This window comes from Salvelinus namaycush, chromosome 35 (genome assembly GCF_016432855.1).
Source record: "Salvelinus namaycush isolate Seneca chromosome 35, SaNama_1.0, whole genome shotgun sequence".
NCBI classification, from domain to species: Eukaryota; Metazoa; Chordata; class Actinopteri; order Salmoniformes; family Salmonidae; genus Salvelinus; species Salvelinus namaycush.
In genome coordinates this window covers 20957369-20971984 of record NC_052341.1, presented here as the reverse complement: position 1 = coordinate 20971984, position 14616 = coordinate 20957369, and the positions used below count along the sequence as shown (strand labels likewise).

The window sequence follows — 14616 nt, the reverse complement described above, 5'->3', positions numbered from 1 at the left end:
CCTGACTCAGTTACACCAGCTCTGTCAGGAGGAATGGGCCAAAATTCACCCAACTTATTGTGGGAAGCTTGTGGAAGGCTACCCAAAACGTTTGACCCAAGTTAAACAATTTAAAGGCAATGCTACCAAATACTAATTGAGTGTATGTAAACTTCTGACCCACTGACCCACTGATGAAAGAAATAAAAGCTGAAATAAATCGTTCACTCTACTATTATTCTGACATTTCACATTCTTAAAATAAAGTGGTGATCCTAACTGACCTAAAACTGAATTTGTATTTGGATTAAATGTCAGGAATTGTGAAACTGAGTTTAAATGTATTTGGCTAAGGTGTATGTAAACTTCTGACTTCAACTGTAAGTGGACACCTGCTCGTCGAACATCTCATTCCAAAATCATGGTCATTAATAAGGAGTTGGTCCCCCCTTTGCTGCTATAACAGCCTCCACTCTTCTGGGAAGGCTTTGCACTAGATGTTGGAACATTACTGTGGGCACTTGCTTCCTTTCAGCCACAAGAGCATTAGTGAGGTCGGGCACTGATGTTGGGCGATTAGGCTTGGCTCACAGTCGTTTCAATTCATCCCAAAGGGGTCAATGGGGTTGAGGTCAGGGCTCTGTGCAAGCCACTCAAGTTCATCCACACAGATCTCAACAAACCATTTCTGTATGAACCTCGCTTTGTGCATGGGGGCATTATCATGCTGAAACAGCAAAGGGCCATCCCCAAACTGTTACCACAAAGTTGGAAGCACAGAATTGTATGGAATGTCATTGTATGCTGTAATGTTAAGATTTCCCTTCACTGGAACCAAGGGGCCTAGCACGAACCATGAAAAATAGCCCCAGACCATTATTCCTCCTCCACCAAACATTACAGTTGGCACTATGGATTCTTGCATGTAGCGTTCTCCTGGCATCCGCCAATCCCAGATTCGTTCGTCGGAGTGCCAGATGGTGAATTCTGATTCATCACTCCAGAGAACGGTTGGCATTGCCCATGTGATCTTAGGCTTGCGTGTGGCTGCTCGGCCACGGTTGCAACACTCACTCAGTAGTGATTGTTGCAACCGAGGACAGACAATTTTTGTGTGCTATGCACTTCAGCACTCGCCGGTCCCATTCTGTGAGCTTGTGTGGCCTACCACTTCGCGGCTGAGGCGTTGTTGCTCCTTGATTTTTCCACTTCACAATAACAACAGTTACAGATGACTGGGGAAGTTCTAGCAAGGCAGAAATGTGACAAACTGACTTGTTGGAAAGGTGGCATCTTATGACGGTGCCACGTTGAAAGTCACTGAGCTCTTCAGTAAGGCCGTTCTACTGTCAATGTTTGTCTATGCAGATTGCATGGCTGTGTGCTAGATTTTATACACCTGTCAGCAACGAGTGTGGCTGAAATGGGTGTCCAAATCATTTTGGCCATGTAGTTTATCTGATGCTGTCTGGCCAAAAAGAATATGACTATTTTCTAAACTCTTTTTGACCAGACAGCATCAGATACATGGGCTACACATACTATGGGTTTTGTATCACTCGCTCGGATGCTTTCTCAGATGAGATTGATGTCAGTGTCCGTCTTGGTCAAAGTTATCAAAATATTCAGAGACCAATCAGATTTTGGGGGGGGGGGGGGGGTGCACCCCTGGACACGCCATTGAAGGCCGTGATTTATATGTCTTTCTCTCTCTCTCTCTATATATATATATATATATCTCACTCACTCTCTCCTCTTCACTGACTGTGCAGTGTTCATAGTGTGTGGGACACCAGAAGATATCGTGGACCTGAAGAATGGAACTATGGAGGTTGATCCTAGTGTTGTCTTCATCCTGGTCGATCTTTACAAGTTAGTCCTCTCTCTCTCTCGCTCTCTCTCTCTATCCTCATTTCTCTCTGTGCCCCTCTCTCTCTCTCTCTCTCTCTTTCTCTCTCCCCAGTCTGTTATTTGTTTGCATTTTTTCATCTGAAAGAGTTCAACGAGGCTTACAGTTTTTCTCAATTGCTGAAACACAATTTCTGAAACCTTGCTCCATTTCCTGAAAACATTAAACACAAAACCTCATCTTCAAGCACTATTTACATAACCTCTGACTCCTCTCGCAAAATGAAACATTCGCCTCAAAACAGTTTTACCTGTGTTCAAAATCAAACACTGCTCTCAAATCATAAACAAAGTGATCAAAATGATATACACTCTCAAGCAGTCAGTAAACAATACACCGAAAAATAGAAAACACATTGTTCAAAACATACAATTCTCAGGGAGAAGTACATTTTTAATCTAAAAAAATATTCATATTTTTCCGTCATTGTCTTTTGATGAACGAAAACATGTTCTATCATAGTAGCTCAAAATTGATCCGAAATTTGCTCTTTGCAATTTTGTTTTTTGTTCCTCCTCCTCCTTTTACCCCTATTTTTACAGTACTGTACCCTGCATCTCACAAACTTGTCCTTTGTCTCTGTGATACTGTACTTCTTGTTCTTTGTTGATATGAACCTGCAACCAGTCAAAATCTATTGAGCAGTCAGTACTGTTAATAAATGGAAAGCACAATGTTCAGGGCCATACCATTTGTCCATTGTACAGTATACAGCCTACAATGCACTGTACTACAGTATACAATACTAAAAGGGACAAAAATCAAAGGAGTAAACATGTGATCAATGTGCTTCTTCTTGTCTTTGGGCTGGGTCAGGCCAGACCACTTCGTCGACATCACAAGTAATATTGTCCCTCCTGAGGCAACGGGGGAAGAAGCCTCTTGTGTGCCGTATCCAGCCCTGACATGATTCCTCACCTATATCACCACAGGCTAAATCCATGGCTTGCAGCAGATTTACTCTGGTGTAGGGTTGTCTATCATACACTTTCCATCTCCTAGAGGAGAAAAACTCCTCAATCGGATTCAGGAAAGACGAGTATGGAGGGAGGTACAAGTTCATAAACTGCCCATTGATGTTAAACCATTCCCTTACCTGAGCAACTCGGTGGAAACTGACATTGTCCCACACTATCACATAGGTGGGAATGGGCTTCTCATTTAGCTCTTGACCCTGCTGCTCTTGAAGCTGCTGCTCAAATAAAATATCTCTTAGATTGGCAATAAATCTTAGAAGGTGCTGGGTGTTATATGGCCCGAGTGTAACATGGTGATGTAGAACACCATGGTTGCTGATAGCAGCACAGATTGTGACATTGCCACCTCGTTGACCAGGGACTTCAACAATGGCCCGCTGTCCAATCATGTTTCGGCCTCTCCTTCTCCTCTTTGTTAGATTGAAGCCTGCTTCATCGACAAAGATGAACTCATGGGGTCTGTCCAAGGATTCCAAGTCAAATATTGTCTGTGTAGAAATACAATATACTGTATGTAGGATTTTGTAAGTCGTACAGAGACAGTGCTATACTGTAGAGTACAATTAGGCTTCTGATTCACATACATTGTATGTACTGAAGAGTAATGTCATTCACATAGTATGTGTTGGTACTGTAGACAATCTGGATTACAGTAAATGTTTCTGAATGTACACTTACTTGCACATACTGAGCTCGCAGTTCTTTCACCCTTGGTGAGTTACGCTCAAAAGGTACTCTGTATACTTGTTTCATTCGCATCCTGTTACGATGGAGGACACGCTCAATTGTGGAAATGCTCACACTGTCGATTCCCTGGAAGTGTGTGTTGTCTTGTATCACTCGTTCCTGGATTTCTCTGTCGTATTGCATTATCTTGAAGGACCATGCCAACTATAACGGCCTCTTGCTCCCGAGTGAATATAGCTGTCCTTCCACCTGCATGTGGCAGCCTTGCAATTCTACAAAAAGTAGTTGTGCAGTTACAAAACATATTCATGCAGTACAATAAATACAACAACAGCTGCATATAGTGTAGTACAGTAAATTTGCAATTACAAAAATACAGTAGTATACTGTACCTGTTCTCTTCTCTGAATGTCCTTACTATGGTGGACACAGAAAATCGGCTCAAATTGGGTTGCACTCTAAGTCCTGCTTCCCTCATTGTCAGTCCATGGACAAGAACATGGTCTATAACTGTTGCTCGATATCTTGCTTTCATCAGATATTTCCACTCTTTGTCTTCCTCTTCCTCTTCGTCCTCTTCCTCTTTCTTGCCCTCCTCCTCATCTTCCTCCTCGCATACGCACTCGTCCTCTCACATTGTTTCTTCTATCCATTCTCAGACTTTCTCCTTCCCACCTTCAACAACCTGTTTGCTCTCTGAACTGGCTTATATTGGTTGTGTCGCATCATTTGAAACAGGTTAAATCAATTTTGAGTGGTTGTGTTCAATCAATGACATGTGTTCTCAATTTGTATTTGATTGTTGCCACTTGTGTTTACCAGTATGGATGACATGTGCATTAGAGTGCAGAATGTGTTTTGAGAATGAGAATGTGTTTAGAGTTTTGCTGAAAAGTCTAAGTGAGATCTGCAAATTGTGTTTTACCATGTGAAATGGTTTAAGGTATTGACAACAGACTGCATAATTAGCTAAATGAGTCTAGGCAACTGAGAACTTTGTTCAGCCAATGGGTTTTAGTGTTTTAGCAATTGAGAAAAACTGTAATACTGTAATCGCCTTGCTTGTCAGAGAGCACCAGTGTTTGCAGTGTCATTGACAATGCACCCATGACTCCCCGCAGTGATAAGTACTACACCAATAAGTCCTCTATCCCTGCTATGAAGAACGTGTTGGTTCTCACCATGCCCAACACTAGGAACTATACTGTGGACACAGACCTGGGCAACAACGTGACGGTGAGACACCCTGCTGGGCTGGGGCCCTGTCTATCACTGTACTCTGAGGTTACTTCCAAAATGGCATCCTATTCCCTATGTACTGTACACACTAAAAACAAATGGTTCTATATAATGCCAAATAAGGGTCAATTGGCTTGTAACCATAGCAGATTACTTTTTGGTGCTAAATAGATAATTTTTTTGAAGGTTCTATAAAGAACCATGCTCATAAGGTTCAACATGTAACAAGTATGGTGCTATAAAGAACCATTTCCAACAGTCCCGCTATGGTTACAACCCTTTTTGGGGCTACTTTATGGAGAATGGTTCTATATAGAACCTTTCTCAATCTCAAAGGTTCATTGTAGAAGAACCATACAGGGTTTTTTATTCTGGTTAGCCATATGATATTGTTAAAATTCCATAGGTGTTATAATTGTATTAATTGACAAGTTGAATCAGGAGTTCTAGCTCTGGAACTGCTTCGGATCCCTAAGAAGAGAATTGAGAACCACTGATTGAGTCAAGTGTTCTCAATTGACACAAAGTCAAACGTGAGTCTTTCACAAGACATCGTTACTGCCCATAGTCATATATAACATGTAATGGCACTACTGCCCTAAATGTTTACATTAAGAATCTCAGAAAACATCCTACAAAAAATGATTTTGCTTTTTTATTTTTGTTTTGCTTTTAACAAAACAGATTACATAAACTGGAATGACACTCACTCACAGTTGCACAAAAAGAGCTGTGAGCAATCCATGCCCCAAAATATTATAATGAACTGCTGCCCCTAGATTTTAATTATCACTAAAGGAGCAAAAAGTAATGTACTACTTTTGACCAGGGTGCAATCAATCTCCGCTCTCTCCAGATGAATGACTACATGGCAGCGTACCATGATGCAGTGCTGCTGTTTGGTCAGGTGATGAGAAAGATCTGGAGCAAGCCTGAGTCTGAGCTCAACCACACGGAGGTAGTCAATATCAACCACTTCAGAAACATCTCATTCGACGGTAAGAGACCAGGAAACAACACATAAAGCCATGTGGTCTGGCCTGGACATATGGCCACCTGTGTGTGTGTGTGTGTGTGTGTGTATATCTATGTGTGTGTGTTTGTGTAGTTCTGTAGATCTGTTTAGTGTAAGGTGTGTATATGTGTTTCCATAAAGGCATCGCAGGCCACTACAAGCTGGATGACCATGGGGACAGAGACGTGAATTTTTCAGTCATTTACACCACCACTGACAACAAGGTAGGTCAGCTATCATCATTTACATTTTAGTAATTTAGCAGATGACTTACATCATTCTATCGTGTCAATTTTAATGTTTTAACACTTTCCCTGTCTCCTCCACAGTATGAAACTTTATTTATATTCAACACTGTCTACAACTACACCAACATCGTCAACAGTAAACCATCCTTCATCTGGGGCAGACATCTCCCAAATGACACTCCAGACCAGGGTAAGGGTTAAACTAAAGCTGAGCGAAATGCACAGAAATCCATATCACGATAAATTGCCTGAATTGATTCAGTAACAATAAATAGAATGATAAGTTTATGACATTGATGTGCACAGTTTTTTAACGATCCTTTAAACTACTACTACTAGTTTGATGGTTGAACCATCAATTGTACCATTAACAATCACCCATATTAGCAAACTGATTTCATTTTAAACTTCACATTTCTCTAGTATAGGCTACAGTGCATTCGGAATGTATTCAGACCCCTTGACTTTTTCCAAATTTTGTTACGTTACAGACTTATTCTAAAATGGATAAAAATGATTGTTTTCCTTATCAATCTACACACAATACCCCATAATGACAAAGCAAAAACAGGTTTTTAGAAATGTGTTAAAAATAAAAAACAGAAATACCTTATTTACAAAAGTATTCAGACCCTTTGCTATAAGACACGAAATTGAGCTCAGGTGCATCCGGTTCCATTGATGATCCTTGAGATGTTTCTACAACTTGATTGGAGTCCACCTGTGGTAAATTCAATTGATTAGACATTATTTGGAAAGGCACACAACTGACTATATAAGGTCCCACAGTTGACAGTGCATGTCCGAGCAATACCAAGCCATGAGGTCGAAGGAATTGTACGTTGAGCTCCGAGACAGGATTGTGTCAAGGCACAGATCTGGGGAAGGGTACTAAAAAAGGGTACCAAAACATTTCTGCAGCATTGAAGGTCCGCAAGAACACAGTGGCCTCCATCATTCTTAAATGGAAGAAGTTTGGAACCACCAAGACTGATCCTAGAGCTGGCCACTCGGCCAAACTGAGCAATCGGGGGAGAAGGGCCTTGGTCAGGGAGGTGACCGAGAACCCGACGAGTTCCTCTGTGAAGATGGGAGAACCTTCCAGAAGGACAACCGTCTCTTCAGCACTCCACCAATCATGGTAGAATGGCCAGATGAAAGCCATTCTTCAGTAAAAGACATGAAAGATCATTGGAGTTTGCCGAAAGGCACCAAAAGGACTCTCAGACCATGAGAAACAAGATTCTCTGGTCTGATGAAACCAAGCTTGAACTCCTTGGTCTGAATGCCAAGCATCGCGTCTGGAGGAAACCTGGCACCATCCCTACGGTGAAGCATGGTGGTGGCAGCATCATGCTGTGGTGATTTTTTTCAGACCAGAGACTGGGAGACTAGTCAGGATCGAGGGAAAGATGAACGAAGCAAAGTACAGAGAGATCCTTGATGAAAACCTGTTCCAGAGCGCTCAGGACCTCAGACTGGGGCGAAGGTTCACCTTCCAACAGGACAACGACCCTAAGCACACAGCCAAGACAACACATGAGTGGCTTCGGGACAAGTCTCTGAATGTCCTTGAGTGGCCCAGCCAGAGTCCGTACTTGAACCCGATCGAACATCTCTGGAAAGACCTGAAAATAGCTGTGCAGCGACACTCCCCATTCCAACCTGACAGAGCTTGAGAGGATCTGCAGAGAAGAATTGGAGAAACTCCCCAAATACAGGTGTGCCAAGCTTGTAGCGTCATACCCAAGAACACTCTATGCTGTAATCACTGCCAAAGGTGCTTCAACAAAGTACTGAGTAAAGGGTCTGAATACTTATGTAAATGTGATATTTCAGTTTTGTATATGTAATACAATAACAAAAATGTCAGAAATCCCGTTTTTGCGTGGTCATTAAATCAAATCAAATCAAATTTTATTTGTCACATACACATGGTTAGCAGATGTTAATGCGAGTGTAGCGAAATGCTTGTGCTTCTAGTTCCGACAATGCAGTAATAACCAACGAGTAATTTAACCTAACAATTCCACAACTACTACCTTATACACACAAGTGTAAAGGGATAAAGAATATGTACATAAAGATATATGAATGAGTGATGGTACAGAACGGCATAGGCAAGATGCAGTAGATGGTATAGAGTACAGTATATACATATGAGATGAGTAATATAGGGTATATAAACATAAAGTGACATAGTTTAAAGTGGCTAGTGATACATGTATTACATAAAGATGGCAAGATGCAGTAGATGATATAGAGTACAGTATATACATATACATATGAGATGAGTAATGTAGGGTATGTAAACATTATATTAAGTGGCATTGTTTAAAGTGGCTAGTGATACATTTTTACATAATTTCCATCAATTCCCATTATTAAAGTGGCTGGAGTTGAGTCAGTATGTTGGCAGCGGCCAATAAATGTTAGTGGTGGCTGTTTAACAGTCTGATGGCCTTGAGATAGAAGCTGTTTTTCAGTCTCTCGGTCCCTGCTTTGATGCACCTGTACTGACCTCGCCTTCTGGATGATAGCGGGGTGAACAGGCAGTGGCTCGGGTGGTTGTTGTCCTTGATGATCTTTATGACCTTCCTGTGACATCGGGTGGTGTAGGTGTCCTGGAGGGCAGGTAGTTTGCCCCCGGTGATGCGTTGTGCAGACCTCACTACCCTCTGGAGAGCCTTACGGTTGTGGGCGAAGCAGTTGCCGTACCAGGCGGTGATACAGCCCGACAGGATGCTCTCGATTGTGCATCTGTAGAAGTTTGTGAGTGCTTTTGGTGACAAGCCGAATTTCTTCAGCCTCCTGAGGTTGAAGAGGCGCTGCTGCGCCTTCTTCACAACGCTGTCTGTGTGGGTGCACCAATTCAGTTTGTCCGTGATGTGTACACCGAGGAACTTAAAACATACTACCCTCTCCACTACTGTCCCGTCGATGTGGATAGGGGGGTGCTCCCTCTGCTGTTTCCTGAAGTCCACAATCATCTCCTTTGTTTTGTTGACGTTGAGTGTGAGGTTATTTTCCTGACACCACACTCCGAGGGCCCTCACCTCCTCCCTGTAGGCCGTCTCGTCGTTGTTGGTAATCAAGCCTACCACTGTAGTGTCGTCCGCAAACTTGATGATTGAGTTGGAGGCGTGCATGGCCACGCAGTCGTGGGTGAACAGGGAGTACAGGAGAGGGCTCAGAACGCACCCTTGTGGTTGAGGATCAGCGGGGTGGAGATGTTGTTACCTACCCTCACCACCTGGGGGCGGCCCGTCAGGAAGTCCAGTACCCAGTTGCACAGGGCGGGGTCGAGACCCAGGGTCTCGAGCTTGATGACGAGTTTGGAGGGTACTATGGTGTTAAATGCTGAGCTGTAGTCGATGAACAGCATTCTCACATAGGTATTCCTCTTGTCCAGATGGGTTAGGGCAGTGTGCAGTGTGGTTGCGATTGCGTCGTCTGTGGACCTATTGGGTCGGTAAGCAAATTGGAGTGGGTCTAGGGTGTCAGGTAGGGTGGAGGTGATATGGACCTTGACTAGTCTCTTAAAGCACTTCATGATGACGGAAGTGAGTGCTACGGGGCGGTAGTCGTTTAGCTCAGTTACCTTAGCTTTCTTGGGAACAGGAACAATGGTGGCCCTCTTGAAGCATGTGGGAACAGCAGACTGGGATAAGGATTGATTGAATATGTCCGTAAACACACCAGCCAGCTGGTCTGCGCATGCTCTGAGGACGCGGCTGGGAATGCCGTCTGAGCCTACAGCCTTGCAAGGGTTAACACGTTTAAATGTTTTACTCACCTCGGCTGCAGTGAAGGAGAGCCCGCAGGTTTTGGTAGCGGGCCGTGTCAGTGGCACTGTATTGTCCTCAAAGCGAGCAAAAAAGTTATTTAGTCTGTCTGGGGCTGGTTTTCTTTTTGTAATCCGTGATTGACTGTAGACCCTGCCACATACCTCTTGTGTCTGAGCTGTTGAATTGCGACTCTACTTTGTCTCTATACTGGCACTTAGCTTGTTTGATTGCCTTGCGGAGGGAATAGCTACACTGTTTGTATTCGGTCATGTTTCCGGTCACCTTGCCCTGGTTAAAAGCAGTGGTTCGCGCTTTCAGTTTCACGCGAATGCTGCCATCAATCCACGGTTTCTGGTTTGGGAATGTTTTAATCGTTGCTGTGGGTGTTACGTCGCCGATGCACTTTCTAATGAACTCGCTCACCGAATCAGCGTATTCGTCAATGTTGTTGTTGGACGCAATGCGGAACATATCCCAATCCACGTGATCGAAGCAGTCTTGAAGCATGGAATCAGATTGGTCGGACCAGCGTTGAACAGACCTGAGCGCTGGAGCTTCTTGTTTTAGTTTCTGTTTGTAGGCTGGAAGCAACAAAATGGAGTCGTGGTCAGCTTTTCCGAAAGGAGGGCGGGGGAGGGCCTTATATGCGTCGCGGAAGTTAGAATAACAATGATCCAGGGTTTTACCAGCCCTGGTAGCACAATCGATATGCTGATAGAATTTAGGGAGTTTTGTTTTCAGATTAGCCTTGTTAAAATCCCCAGCTACGATGAATGCAGCCTCGGGGTGTGTGGTTTCCAGTTTACATAGAGTCAGATAAAGTTCGTTCAGGGCCATCGATGTGTCTGCTTGGGGGGGAATATATACGGCTGTGATTATAATCGAAGTGAATTCCCTTGGTAGATAATGCGGTCGACATTTGATTGTGAGGAATTCTAAGTCAGGTGAACAGAATGACTTGAGTTCCTGTATGTTGTTATGATCACACCACGTCTCGTTAATCATAAGGCATACCCCCTCGCCCCTCTTCTTACCAGAAAGATGTTTGTTTCTGTCGGCGCGATGCGTGAAGAAACCAGCTGGCTGCACCGACTCCGTTAGGGTCTCTCGAGTGAGCCATGTTTCCGTGAAGCAAAGAACGTTACAGTCTCTGATGTCTCTCTGGAATCTGATGTCTCTCATTATGGGGTATTGTGTGTAGATTGATGAGGGAAAAAACTATTTAATCAATTTTAGAATAAGGCTGTAACGTAATAGAATGTGGAAAACGTCAACAGGTCTGAATACTTTCCGAATGAACTGTACTTATCATAATGGACGATTTCACCAAAATGTCTGCGATAAGTGATCGGTATGGTCTGTGTCTTTCATTTTCGTTTTTCGTTTTTCATCCCAGATCTGATCGATAAGACAGATATGGGACAAGAACCAGTGTTGTGAGATCAGGGTGGCAGGTAGCGTAGGGGTTAAGAGCATTGGGTCAGCAATCAAAAGGTTGCTGTTTCAAAACTGTAAGCCAACTAGATTATTCACCAAGTTGGCTTGTGGATTCGACAGCGATCTTTAGCAAGGCACTGAACCCTAAGTTGCTCAACTTCAATGTACAGTAATACCACCTCAATTACCCCCTTCCCTGCACACTCATTGAGAAATTGTATAATTATGACGCAGTCCATTTTATTGGTCTCCTCATCATAATCATGCCCCCCCCCAGGTTCGAGGTTGAAGAACATCGTTGTCATTGTCTTAGGTGTCACTGTGGTGGTGGTGGCTACCATCGCATTCATCTTCTACAGGTAAGGCACAAATTAGATTCACCTTAAATCTGCCATTTTGGTGCCTGATTCCATAGAGGGCTGTTTTATCTATCATGGTATGTTCAGGGTGACCATAGAAATAGAATTACTAGAACAGGAATCCCCAGTCAAGTTTAATTATTTTTATGAGGGAGACCTCTTACACTGTGTTGCTATCTGTTACCAGGCAGAACAGGAGAGAGCGCCAGGTGAGGAAGAGATGGTCTCACATCCACTCTGACCTCATCACCCCGCTGGAGTACAATGAACGTAGCCTGGTCTCCCTCAAGGTCAGCTAGTTCGTCAGTGTGCGGCGACCCAAGCATGTCATCATTGTGCGATCTCAAAGTTAAGTCACGTTCTCTAATACGTCTACTAACTCCCGTCTATGTCCGTTTGTTTGTCAGATTGATGAAGACCACAGGACAAAAAAAAGTTATATGATCCGCCAAGGACGCTACGATAAAAAGGTAACTCAAACTTATACAGTGCCTTCAGAAAGTATTCACACCCCTTGACTTTTTCCACATTTTGTGGTGTTACAGCCTGAATTTAAAGTGGATTAAATAGAGATTTTTTTCAGTAACCTACATACAATAACCCATAATTTGAAAGTGGAATTCTGTTCTTTGAAATTTTTACTAATTAATTAAAAATGAAAAGCTGAAATTTCTTGAGTCAATAAGTATTTAACCCCTTTGTTATGGCAAGCCTAAATAAGATCAGGAGTAAAAATATGTGTTTTTGTTTAACCTTTTATTTACGCAGGCAAGTCAGTTAATTAAGAACAAATTCTTATTCACAATGACGGCCTACCCCAGCCAAACCCTAACCCAGATGATGCTGGGCCAATTGTGCGCCTCCCTATGGGACTCCCAATCACAGCCGATTGTGATACAGCCTGGAATCAAACCAGGGTCTGTAGTGACACCTCTAGCACTGAGATGCAGTGCCTTAGACCGCTGCGCCACTTGGGAGCTTAACAAGTTACATAATAAGTTGCATGGACTCCCTCAGTGTGGAATAATAATGTTAACATGATTTTTGAATGACTTCCTCACACATACAATTATTTTGTAAGGTCCCTCAGTCAAGCACTGAATTTCAAACACAGATTCAACCACAAAGACCAGGAAGGTTTTCCAATGACTCACAAAGAAGGGCACCTATTGGTAGATGGGTAAAAATACAAAACAGTTTCCAAAAGCAGACATTGAATATCCCTTTGAGCATGGTGAAGTTATTAATTACTCTTTGGATGGTGGATCAATACACCCAGGCACTACAAATATACAGGTGTCCTTTCTAACTCAGTTGCTGGAGAGGAAGGAAACCGCTCAAGGATTTCACCATGAGGCCAATTGTGACTTTAAAAGAGTTAGAGTTTAATGGCTGTGATAGGAGAAAACTCAGGATGGATCAACAACATTGTAGTTACTCCACAATAATAACCTAATTGACAGAGTGAAAAGAAGGAAGCCTTTACAGAATACAAATATTCAAAAACATGCATCCAATTTGCAACAAGGCACTAAGGTAATACTGCAAAAAAAACCTGGCAAAGCAATTAACTCTTTGTCCTGAATACAAAGTGTTTAAGGTTTTATTTAGGTAGTATTTATTCGCCCAAAGAAATTAAGTGAAAGACAAAACAGTGCAGATAAAAAAACTGCTAAAAACAATGTGCAGGTGAAGTTGGAAGCCCAAAAGGGCTTACAGTATATGAAAACCACACCACAAATATAAGTACAAAAAAATAGTTCAATCAGTTAAGCAAAGCGTATTCATTAAAATTGTACATGATATACTCAGTATACAATAAAAAACATGTCTTGTGTTATATAGATGGATTTCAGAATTAACCTGGAAGAATCCATTGAAGGGTTTAGGTAAACTGTCTGGGAGTTATGAGTATTTTGTAGATGAAAGTGCATAATTAGCATACATTAACTTCTTATGGCTGCAGGGGCAGTAGTGAGTAGCTTGGATGAAAGGTGCCCAGAGGTGCCCATAGTAAACTGCCTGCTCCTCAGTGCCAGTTGCTAATATATGCATATTATTAGTAGTATTGGATAGAAAACACTCTGAAGTTTCTAAAACTGTTTGAATTATGTCTGTGAGTATAACAGAACTCGTATGGCAGGCAAAAACCTGAGAAAAAATCCAAACAAGAAGTGGGAATTCTGAGGTTGGTCGATTTTCAACCAAGCCCCTATTGAATACACAGTGGGATATGGATGAGTTTGCACTTCCTACGGCTTCCACTAGATGTCAACAGTCTGTAGAACCTTGTCTGGTGCCTCTACTGTGAAGTGGGGCTGAAGGAGACAGGAATTAGTCAGGTCTATCATGACCTGACCATGCTCTGACTATGCACGTTCACATGAGAGGGAGCTCTGTTCCATCGCACATCTGAAGTCAATGTAATTCTCCGGTTGGAACGTTACTGAAGATTTATGTTAAAAACATTCTAAAGATTGATTCAATACATCGTTTGACATGTTTCTACTGACTGTTACGGAACCTTTTGACATTTCGTCTGCTTTTAGTGAACGCGCTTCCTGTCTTTGGATTTATTTACCAAACACACTACAAAAATAGCTATTTGGACATAAATGATTGACATTACCGAACAAAACGAACATTTCTTGTGGAAGTGGGAGTCCTGGGAGTGCATTACGATGAAGATCAGCCAAGGTAAGTGAAGATTTATAATGCTTTTTATGAGTTTTGTTGACTGCACAATTTGGCGGGTAACTGTATGGCTTGCTTTTGTGGCTGAACGCTGTTCTCAGATTATTGAATATTGTGCTTTTGCCGTAAAGCTTTTTGAAATCTGACACAGCGGTTGCATTAAGAACAAGTGTATCTTTAATTCTATGTAAAACATGTATCTTTCATCAAAGTTTATGATGAGTATTTCTGTTATTTGACGTGGCTCTACAATTTCTCCGGATATTTTGGAGGCATTTCTGAAC

The 14616-nt window shown here is 42.5% G+C and overlaps 1 protein-coding gene across 1 annotated transcript in view; it reads left to right on the top strand.

Annotated features, from left to right (window-relative positions):
• LOC120029440 (heat-stable enterotoxin receptor-like) overlaps positions 1-14616 on the top strand; it is a 35468-nt gene that overhangs the window by 4472 nt on the left and 16380 nt on the right. The window contains exons 6-13 of the mRNA XM_038974651.1: positions 1752-1851; positions 4674-4788; positions 5648-5789; positions 5948-6030; positions 6136-6244; positions 11557-11638; positions 11826-11928; positions 12046-12108. Of these exons, the coding sequence (XP_038830579.1) occupies positions 1752-1851; positions 4674-4788; positions 5648-5789; positions 5948-6030; positions 6136-6244; positions 11557-11638; positions 11826-11928; positions 12046-12108 (797 nt within the window). The remainder of the gene's footprint in view (positions 1-1751; positions 1852-4673; positions 4789-5647; positions 5790-5947; positions 6031-6135; positions 6245-11556; positions 11639-11825; positions 11929-12045; positions 12109-14616) is intronic.